We start from the raw sequence: 11717 nt of genomic DNA on the forward strand, positions 1-11717 counted from the left end.
TGTATGTTTGTACTGTATGTATGCATGTATGTACCATATGTTTGTATGTACGTATGTCTGTATGTATATCTGCTATGTTAAAAGCTCGTAATAAACTTAATGATAATAAAAAGGAAAACTTTTTATGGAAATCTCTGATGTAAGAGATTTGTTCTAGTTTTCCATGTGACTTTACATATTCACACACATAAGAACTTCTCTCTTTTTAAAAAACAAAAACAAAAATCAACATGTTATTTTTGGTTGTCTTACAGAGCAAAGGGTGGCAGAGGAAGTAATCTCACTTATAAGAAGCTGATGCTATGAAATAAAAGCAAGAAAATTACAGTATTATGCTTCGCATCTTCACCAGGAGCACTGAACATGCAGAAAACAAAGATGATCAAAAGTGATTAGGCTACTAGTTGGACATTAGTTTAAAAGAAAATAAGCAGGTGTCATGATTTTGGATGAATTAATCAATGAATAGGTTGGTGGTGAAATAGTAGACTGCTAGATGTAGATACAAGCAGCAGTACTGAGGAAGCTAAATATCTCAGTGAGGCCATGAGTAATCAAGAAAATGCCACAACTTTGTCTGCATTCATACTGGTGGGTTTTTCAGAGACTCACAAGTTCCATGTATTGATATTTGTAGTGCTGCTCTCCCTCTACATAATCACCTTGATGATCAATATCTTGATAATTCTGCTTGTAAAATCTGACCCTATGCTTAACACTCCAATGTATTTTTTCCTTATGCACTTGGCCAGCTTGGAGGGATGCTATATGTCAGTCATCATCCCCAAATTATTAGAGAATTTGTTGGTGGATGCTACAGTTATTTCCTTTCTGGGATGTGCCATGCAGATGTTCTTCTTCCTGTTTTTTGGGGTTGCTGAGTGTTTTCTTCTAGCTGCCATGGCATTTGACCGCTACGTTGCAATATGCCACCCTTTGCATTACACAATTATTATGAGGAGAAATATTTGCTGGATAATGGTGACTGGTTCATACATTTGTGGGACTGCAGTTGGGCTGGCCCACACCACTGTCACATTTCGCCTGCGATTTTGTGGTGTGACCATCAACCACTTCTTCTGTGAAATACAGCCACTGTTAGAACTAGTCTGTGGGGACACCTTCCTAAATGAAGTCCAAGTAATTGGAATTGCTCTGATGGCTATCATGCTACCATTCGTGCTGATCATCCTATCTTACATGGGCATTATCTTTACCATCATGGGGATGCCAATCTTGGAGAGCAGATATAAAGCCTTCTCCACCTGCTCCTCACATTTAATAGTTGTTATTCTCTTCTATGGTACATCTAGTTCCATGTACTTAAAACCCAAATCCAGCTACTCTCCACCACTGGACAAGCTTTTATCATTTTCCTATACTGTTGTAACTCCACTGTTAAATCCAATTATCTACAGCCTAAGAAACAAGGAAATGCAGGGAGCCCTAATAAAACTATGGAAGAAAAAGCTTTTGGTAAAAGTTTATAAGTGAATTGAGGAATAGACCAAATAAATTATGTTGAAATAAATTTTAAAATGTCTCAAATTCCTTGTTAGATTTGGTGATTCTAAATCTTATGCAATATGCTGCATTAATATACTTACTATGTATTTTATGATTATTGTTTTATGTTTGCATGCTATGCTTCTTAATTACTGTGTTGTAAACTGTCCTGTGACCTTTTGAAAGAGTGTGGGAAATAAATCTATTTTCTTACCGGAAATGAATTCTTCCACCTCCAATTGCAGTGATGTGTGTTGGGTCCCGTCCCCCACCCCCACCCCCCGGCCGTCTTTTTATTCATCCCTTGTTTCTGCATATAAGTGTTTTCCCGCCATTGTACTGGAACAATGAGAGAAAGTGTGTTTGTGTGAGAAACACTAGAGATACCATTATCTTCTCTATAATTATTGAAAATACAGTGCTTGAGTCTTTTCATTGTGAACTCTCCAGAGAATTTAAGAACTAACTGGCAGCACCAATAGGAAAATAACTTAAATCAATTGAAGAACCTTGCAACACCTTGCATCAGCGGTGAGATCTACTATAAATGTTCTAAAGTTTATTGAAAACTGTAGATTGAACAAGGATATAGCAGGTCTTTGTCACTATTGACATGAATAATATCTCAAAAGAGCCAGCATGTAATAAGGTTATCTATAACATTGAATCTTGTCCATATTCATGCTATGTCTTGCAAGCTACTGCAGTTGGTGAGAATGAATAAGGCTTGTGGGTTGCAATGACATAAGATGCTACTCTTGCTGTTGCTACAGCTCCTGCCCCAGGCTACCAATAATAATTTGAAGGGAAAATGCAAAGCAACTACTCACAGATATGAAGACGATTTTTTAAAACCAGGGGACCATGTTATTGGTGCAGTTTTGTCTCTGCGCATGGGTGTATATCCTGAAGACTCTTTTAAGATGCTACCCGAGAGCTTCAGTAAACGTGTGTTCCAGTTAAGTGTGCATGTGTTTAAACAAATGGCAATAGCTAGGTAGTTCCAGTTTTCCTTCTTATTGAACATTCTTCCTGATTAGTTTGCACAAAGTTTGCACTGAGATTAGATGGTGTCAACTCTTCATTGAGTATTTGTTCTCTTTTTATTTGGGGGAGAGGAGATGATATGATGTTTCAGCAAGCAATGCTTATCTCACCTTTATCTTTAGTGCTGTGCAAATAAATAAAAATATTACTGTCTTTGTAGGTTGATGAAAAAGAATTATCAGCATGTCTTTGCCTTCGATTTTGCTATTGATGAGATCAACAAAGATTCAAACCTTCTACCCAATTTTACTCTGGGGTTCCAGATCTACGATAATATGTTCCAAGCACGATTAAACTATGATATCACACTGTCCTTGCTGTCAGCAAAGAAAAACAGCTTCCCTAATTCCATGTGCGGAAGGCAAAAGAAGATGTTGACAGTCATTGGAGCACTTGGCTCTGAAGCTTCTATGCAGATAGCCACTATCTTAAGCCTCTACCAGATCCCACAGGTAGGATTGTGTGGAGAGGAAGTTTACAGATAACTGTGCAAGAGATGAAATTTTCATGTTTCTCATGTCTGACATGTTGAAATTTCTCATGTTTAAGTACAAAAAAAGCAACTAAATATGGGTTTATATAGATGAGTGATCTGAAATCTGATTTATGCATCCTGCTGCGATTCCCCTTTTGAAAACTCATCTATTTGTATATGGATTTCTATGTTCTTTTGGCAGTCTGAGTTGAGACATGCATTTCCACCAGCAGAAATGTACTGCCTTTATTTGGTGCATGAGCAGCTCACAGAAACTGTACCATATGATGACCAAATTGTATGTGCACTGCACTGTAGTTGTATGCCCAACTATGACATATACTTCAGACTAGAATATGCTTTTTGTATAACAATATTTCCTGTATCAAATGAGTTGTTGCCAGCCATTCTTGATCATTTTGTTTCTTTTTTGGAAAAGTTCTTTTCGTTTCAATCTGCATTTGTTAAGAGGCATGATATTCTCATGTTTGTTGGTTGGTTGTTTGGTTGGTTTATAACACCCTGATGAAATAGCAATAGGCCCCATCTATATTGACATTCCACTGACTTTTGAAGACATATCTGTTTACACGGAAATTCTCTTGATCACTCTACCTGGGTCTCTTTTAGATAATGTGTTGTTTTAATGAGGTTGTTTTACTGAATATTTAAGTTGTGAATATGTGTATAAAATATATATGTTGCATATCATATGCATCTGCTATTCACTATGTCCAGTTTTTCATAGAACGTCTGTGATGTCCTGCAGAATATTCTAGTTACAGATAGGTAGCCGTGTTGGTCTGCCATAGTCAAAACAAACAAACAAAAAATTCCTTCCAGTAGCACCTTAGAGACCAACTAAGTTTGTCATAGGTATCAGCTTTCATGTGCATGCAAACTTCTTCAGATACCTAGTATCTGAAGTCTTCTGAAGATACTTCTTCAGAATATTCATCATAGATACAGTCAGAGAAATTCTCAGTAAATGTTTTAAGGGATCAACTTTTTAAAATAACAACTTTCACAGCTTAAAATATTGCATTTCACTCTCTTTTCAGCTCAGTTATGGCTCATTTCACCCAGGACTGAGCGATAAAACCTATTTCCCTTTTACCTACCAAATGGTCCCAAACGGCAATACCCAGAGTGAAGGGATAGTGCACTTGATAAAATATTTGGGATGGACATGGATTGGCCTTGTTGTTTCAGATGATGACAGTGGTGAACGGTTTGTGCAAAGCATGAAACGTATGCTCAATGAGAATGGCATCTGTGTTGCCTTTGCAGAGAAGGCACCATTATTCTTCCTCCAATCCTCTAGTGCATGGAATATATTTTCTAAGGGAAATATCCTGGCAACTCTTCATAGGACCAAAGCCAATGTGATTGTTGCAGATGGGGACACTTATTCAATGCAAGGTTTACAGATTATACTGTTTAATGAGTATTACTTGGGAAGGAAACCCAAAGAGAAGGTTTGGACTACCACAATCCAGTGTGATTACACCTCAAGTATTATTTGGAGTGGCTGGAATCTGAAATACTTCCACGGTTCCTTGTTCATGACAATCCACAAAAGTCATGTACCAGGATTTCAGAATTTTCTCCAGATGTATGACCCTCACCAGCACCAAAATAGTTTATTCATGAAAAAATTCTGGGAAGCTGCATTTCAGTGTAGAATCCCTAATCCGTACAACATTCTAAATAAAAAGAACTGTACAGGCAAGGAAAAGTTGACTAGTCTTCCTGGGACTGTACTTGAAATGAGCATGTCTGATCAGAGCTATAGTATCTACAATGCAGTCCATGCTTTGGCACATGCTTTACACACTTTTCGTGCACAAGGGCAAACAGTGAGGGTAAAACCTGCTGGATTGGATCATTGGGCACTGCTGCCGTGGGAGGTAATATTAGATATTTTGTCCCAGTACTTTTGCAATGGGTGCGCGAGTGTTACACATGTTGCTAGTGAAGGTCAGAAATACTAAATCTTTGATGGACTTCAAACACCTTCACCAGTCTAAGGAAAACCAAGAGGAAGACCACCGAGGAAGTCACAAGTATAAGGTTAAGGCAATAAGAATTGGGGAGTTAAAATTCTCCCCTACTGTTGTTATGTTTGTATGTGTCTAAGTATACTCATGAATGAGTTGGGGGAAACCAATCCTCAGAGCTCCTCCATTCCTGTCCTCTCAGTGGCAGGGGGGGGGAAGAGGGGGGAGGAGGGAGGGGGGAGGCCAAACCCAACTTACAATGGACCCCTTTGATTCTCAAAGCACACGGGTTTCACTGGTGGCAGAGGTGAACCAGTGGGTGGAGGGATGACGAAGGGACAGTGTTATATTGTATGTTATATTGTATGTTTGTGTAGTTTGTTTAGTTTTGTGTGTAAAATTAATAAAAATTATTTTAAAAAAAAACAAACACCTTCACCAAAGTCATTGAATAAATAACCACAGTGAAGTTTCACAGACTTTCTGCGAAAGACCGCAAGTTCCCAAATGATGCTCAGTAGCTACTCTAAGAATGAGAGATGAACAACCCTCATCTGACACATGTAATCTGGCAGTGCATAGTACTTTCATTTTGAATGCATTTATAGTGGCAATTTTATTTATTAATTAAACTTATATCTAACTCTTTCTTCTCTCAAAGGAGCCCAATGCAGGATAAAGAATCTATGAACCCCCAATTGCTGTTGAACTCTCTCCCATCAGCTCCAGATACCCCATCAGCTCCAGATGTTGGAGCTTGGGGTGGACAAATCCATCAATTTCACTTTCTCCCCATTTCTCATTTTTCTAGTCTGCAACAATTTGTGTGTGTTTTCAATGTCTGCAACAATTTGTGTGTGTTTTTCAAAGCCCTCTTATCTAGTGTGATTATTTCCTAATGAACACATTTTTGTCTGCAGCTTTACCTAATATGCAAAATTTTTTTAAAAAATCCAAGTGATTTCTGCTAAAGTACTGCATTTTTTAATGTTATTCTCAATACTATTTGAATTTTATACACATTTTCCCCAATGTGTGCATTTAGTGCGCATTGTTTGGGTGGAGAACTGCATCACAGTATTCAGAAAACTGATAGTTTTAGGGACATAGATGTGTTTGTGATTAGTTCAAAAAGAATGAATTAGTTACTTTCTAATTGAAATGCAAATAAAATTGAATTTCTTTCCCATCCTCTCTCAGGGGTGATGAGAACAGTAGTCAAACAAGATCTGGAGAGTCAAGGGTTCCTCATTCCTGATTTATAGCTTCAGTTGCTTTAGCTGCCAAATGGTAGTGTAGAAATTTCAGTGTAGCAATCATATAGTGGCTATCACTGAAATCAGAAGGAGGTGCCTTTTTTTCTTCTTCCTGAAGTACAATTAGAGAGAAGGTAGACAACTAAGACGGTTAGTGGGTTGTTCCACCCAAGCTGTGGACCTTCCAGTATCTAAGTAGATTCATCTGCTTATCCAACACCTCTGTGATTTTCTGGTGACACTTTACTCAACCTTTGGCCAATAATCTGCTAAAGTGTTGGCTTTCATTGGAGATACATACAGTGGTACCTCTAGTTACGAACTTAATTTGTTCCGGAGGTCCATTCTTAACCTGAAACTGTTCTTAACTAGAGGCATGCTTTTGCTAAGGGGGTCTCTTGCTGCCGCTGCACCGCAGGCACACAATTTCCATTCTCATACTGGGGCAAAGTTCTCAACTCGAGGTAACTCTTCCAGGTTAGCAGAGTTTGTATCCTGAAGTGTTTATAAACCTGAGGCATTTGTAACTTGAGGTACCACTGTAATCTGTTTTGATATGCAGAGCTGATACCATACTTGCTTTTAAATTTGTAATTATTTATTTAGATGATTAATATAATGCCCTTTGCATAGGTCACAGGCCACTTTACAGCAAACTCAAATAAGATAAAAAGAATTCAGAAAATAAATCCATTCTTAAAATCAACAACTGATAACAAATAATTATATAGCTAATGATGAGGCTATAGGCACACTGCAGAGTGGTGCGAGGGTTTTGTTCTTAACGTTTTGGTTTTTTAATTTTTGTGTGTGTGTTTGTGCTTATAGCCTGCCCTCTACCAAATTGTCCAGGGTGGGTTCAGTGGCAGACTTTTGGCTCTCAAATTTTAGTGGCACCCTGTGTGATGTTAAAATTCAGTGACCCCCTACCTCTCAAACTCTGTTCTAGAGCACTGTTGTTGCGCCCCCTGCAACATGGCACCAAGTGCGCTACCCTAAAACCTGCTCTGGTGGGTTGTATACAGTATCACAATTTAATTAATATACAGTTCATTATAATGATAAATTTGCTAAACAAGCAATCAATCAATCAAACAAACAAACAAACAAAAACACAGGAGTAAAATAGGAGTGCAACAATTCAGGAATACAATGTTTCAACAAAAACAATATTCATCTTCCTTGCAAAGTTATTAAGCTAAGTGCTGAGTAACAAATACTCCAGTTTCTGATAGCAGTAGTTGAATGTGTTGAATGACATTAATATATAACCAACAACAAATATTTATAAATCCTGAGAATTGGTTTTCCCATCTAGCTTCAGGCATTTTTGAGAAAAATTCATTTCAACAACAGTGCTGGGGAGGAGGTATTCTTTAATGAAAACATGGAATTTTCTACTGGATCATATGATATTGTTAACTTGGTTACTTTTCCAAATAAATCTTTCATCCGAGTAAGAGTTGGAATGGTAGATTTCCAGTCTTCTTCTAATGAAAAAATTACCATTAAGAAGGATGCCATTATATGGCCCAACATCTTCAACCAAGTGGGTAATTCAGATTTTAATAATTTTAATAATTTGTGATTTTTCATAGTGTCCCAAAATCTGTGGGATTCAATCTAGATATTGAAATGAATGAGTTCCATTGTTTCTCAAGACATGAGGTTTTGTTTTGTTTTTGTTTTTTGTTTTCTTTTTTTAAAGAAAAAACCTGTCAATTTGCCATGAAAGAGCTTCTTCCCTTACCTCTAATAACTAAAGGCTTTAGTGACGGAGGACTTGATTTTGGCACGTAACCAAATTGACCTATGTAGAAAAAATAAATAAACCTAAATCACCTACCGTATGTTACTTGGATCAACTGAATCAACTCGATAACTTTGCTTTAAAATGATACATAACTATCTCAATGGTGAACCAGTTAGATTACACATAGTACTTTGACATTGCATGTGAGTGGGACAAGGTTTTTCTGCCCAAGTTTTATATCTAGTTATTTTATTTTGAACACTGGAGTGTAATCACTTTTTCTTTTTCTTTTTAAACAGAGGTTAAAATATACAACTCCAGGCAAAGATACAGAGAAATGAATTTATAAACTGAAATTCACCGAACTGTATTTTCTTATTTTTTTGGTTAGACATTGCCCTATTCAATGTGCACTGAGAGATGTCCCCCTGGATACCACAGAAAAGTTCGTGAGAGTGAACCATCTTGCTGCTATGATTGTTCTCAGTGCCCAGAGGGGACCATTTCACACCAGACAGGTAGATAATTTCAGAGGCACTATCAAAACTATAATATTTCAAATATTAATTGTTTTTAATAGAGAGCCTATGCTATATGCCTGGATTTTTCATTCAGATCAATTGGCTGCATTGGATAAGATAATGCATAATGATATGTTGACAATGTTTGTGTGTGATGGTGGGGGTAAGTTAGTTAATTATTTATTGTTACGGTTCTTAACCAGCATACACATATATACATAAAACAATCCAAAATACAATCTAAAATATAAGCAATAAATATAAACAACTTTAACCATTATAAAAATTATTAGATAAAAGAAGGTATCACTACTTGGGAGGGTACAGCAAATGGTAGCAATGGATCATCTTTGGCTCTGTCCTGAAATTTTTGGGCACTACTAAGTAGGTCGGCTCGGATTTTTATGGCTCTAGCACAGAACTTGGCTACCTTTGCTGTCACATTAGAGTTAGCATCTGAAAGAAACCACTCTATATAGAAATTGTCCGAGCATCCAGGAAGCTCAGCCAGCGTCATGTGGATGAGCTCGCCTCGCACCTCCTCATAGTAGCTGCATCACAGGAGTATGTGGTCAATAGTTTCCACTTTGATGGTGGGGGTAAAGATTTGGCCCCTATGTCTAAGTGTGTTATCAACCTGCCCTATGAAGTTCCTTTCCCCACGTTTCTGCCAAAGTGACCAGATTCACCTATTTATAAACATGAAACCGAAATGCCAAATTAAATATCAGCCAATTGAACAATGTAGCCAAATCAAGCAATCAGCATGAATGGCCAAGTATTAAGGCACATCACCTAACAATCTCCTATTCTAATCCTACAGTATGGAAAAGGAGAAAAATACAAAAAAAACCCAAAAAACCAAAAACCTTTCTCACAAATTTAGACAAGCCAGCCAAAAATTCCTACTCAGCTCCAAAGCGACTACAGTGGTACCTCGGTTTACAAACACAATTGGTTCTGGAAGTCTGTACTTAACCTGAAGCGTACTTAACCTGAAGCGAACTTTCCCATTGAAAGTAATGGAAAGTGGATTAATCCGTTCCAGACGGGTCCACAGAGTACTTAAACTGAAAATACTCAAACCGAGGCATTCTTAAACCGAGGTATGACTGTATAGCAAACACAATGCAGAAAAGGGTGGGAGGATGCCAAACAAGATAAAGGAGGCTGGGTGGGCTTAAATAATGCCCCTTTCAGTGTATTGGTGTGCTGCACACACTATGTCTGTATGCACACCAGCAAACCACATAACAGTGGTGGCTTCAGTGCCCGCTGCAAATTTGCCCCACTTCCCAAAACAATATCGGACATCAGAATAGGGATTATCTAGCTTTTGTAGATTATTGAGTGGTGTGCTGTGTTGCACAATGTAGGCTACATGCTGAAAAGCTCTGCCATACAGGAAATTTATGTTTTTTTACAGATGCATATGAGTGTGAAACATGCCAAGAAACTGAACATCCAAACAAGAAACGAAACAGATGTATCCCTAAGGTTACAACTTTTCTAGCCTATGATGAACCTTTAGGGAAAGGGTTGGCTTCCACTGGACTTACTTTTGCTCTCTTCACAGTCCTGGTGCTTGCAACCTTCATTAAACACCAGAAGACACCAGTTGTCAAAGCCAACAACCGGAGCCTTACCTACCTTCTGCTAATCTCCCTTTTGCTTTGTTTCATTTGCTCCTTGCTGTTCATTGGACGACCCACAATAACAACCTGCCTTTTCCGACAAGCTGCTTTTGGAAACATCTTTTCTCTTGCACTTTCTTGTGTGTTGGCCAAAACAATCACTGTGGTTGTAGCATTTATGGCCAGAAGTCCTGGAAGCAAGATGAGGAAATGGGTGGGCAAGGGACTATCCAACTATATTATCCTTTTTTCCTCTCTTATTCAAGTTGTCATCTGTGCCATCTGGCTATTCACATCTCCCCCTTTCCCAGATCTTGATATGGTCTCACAGTCTGGGCAGATTGTAGTGCAATGTAATGAAGGCTCAGATACCATGCTTTACATGGTCCTGGGCTACATGGGCTTTCAGGCCAGTATCAGCTTCACAATGGCCTTCCTAGCCAGAAAGCTGCCTGACAGTTTCAATGAAGCCAAGTTTATTACCTTTAGCATGCTGGTGTTTTGCAGTGTTTGGCTATCCTTCATTCCAACCTATCTGAGCACCAGGGGAAAATACATGGTGGCTGTGGAGATCTTCTCTATTTTGGTGTCCAGTGCTGGGTTACTTGGTTGCATTTTTGCCCCCAAAATGTTCATTATTTTACTAAGGCCAGAAGTAAACACAAAGAACAACTTCTTTAGGAAAAACAATTTCACAAAATAACTATGGGAAATCACACTATTCTATTCCTACGGTAGAAACTGACTGCATGAGAGGCTCTGGTATAAACCCAGGAATTTGTAGAGTCCTTCAAGGGTGCACCTCTGCATACAAGAGAAAAAAACACTGCATTGAAAAAAATCAGTTAATGTGATAGCACTGAATTAATTAGAGAGATGCATAATGTATGTTACACTTGAATATTTGTTGTATATGTGATCATAGTTGTAAGTATAGGCAGGCACACACCCAATATATCCCCCCCCCCCAGTGTGTTCACTAGGGAAAAGTGAGGAGGAATTAAAGAACCTCTTAATGAGGGTGAAAGAGGAGAGTGCAAAATATGGTCTGAAGCTCAAAAAAAAAAAAACTAAGATCATGGCCATCACCTCCTGGCAAATAGAAGGGGAAGAAATGGAGGCAGTGAGAGATTTTACTTTCTTGGGCTCCATGATGACTGCAGTTGGTGACAGCAGTCACGAAATTAAAAGACACCTGCTTCTTGAGAGAAAAGCGATGACAAATCTAGACAGCATCTTAAAAAGCAGAGACATCACCTTGCCAACAAAGGTCCGTATAATTAAAGTTATGGTTTCCCCAGTAGTGATGTATGGAAGTGAGAGCTGGACCATAAAGAAGGCTGATCGCCGAAGAATTGATGCTTTTGAATTATGGTGCTGGAGGAGACTCTAGAGAGTCCCATGGACTGCTAGAAGATCAAACCTATCCATTCTGAAGGAAATCAGCCCTGAGTGCTCACTGGAAGGAAAGATCCTGAAGTTGAGGCCACCTCATGAGAAGACTCCCCGGAAAAGACCCTGAGGT

At 38.4% G+C, this 11717-nt stretch overlaps 2 protein-coding genes across 2 annotated transcripts; both read left to right on the forward strand.

Annotated features, from left to right (window-relative positions):
• Positions 1–519: 519 nt before the first annotated feature.
• On the forward strand, positions 520–1494 carry LOC132593117 (olfactory receptor 10A7-like). The gene has a single exon (XM_060282129.2). It carries the CDS (start codon positions 547–549, stop codon positions 1492–1494), a length of 948 nt encoding a protein of 315 aa, XP_060138112.1. The 5' UTR covers positions 520–546.
• A 1223-nt stretch (positions 1495–2717) lies between these two features.
• On the forward strand, positions 2718–10895 carry LOC118094524 (vomeronasal type-2 receptor 26-like). Its single transcript, XM_060282130.2, has 5 exons — positions 2718–3005; positions 4090–4259; positions 7641–7833; positions 8429–8555; positions 9985–10895. The coding sequence occupies exons 1-5, from the start codon at positions 2718–2720 to the stop codon at positions 10893–10895; spliced, it is 1689 nt and encodes a 562-aa protein (XP_060138113.2).
• The last annotated feature ends 822 nt before the right edge of the window (positions 10896–11717 follow it).

This window comes from Zootoca vivipara, chromosome 12 (assembly GCF_965207765.1).
Source record: "Zootoca vivipara chromosome 12, rZooViv2.hap1.1, whole genome shotgun sequence".
Classification (NCBI taxonomy): domain Eukaryota; kingdom Metazoa; phylum Chordata; class Lepidosauria; order Squamata; family Lacertidae; genus Zootoca; species Zootoca vivipara.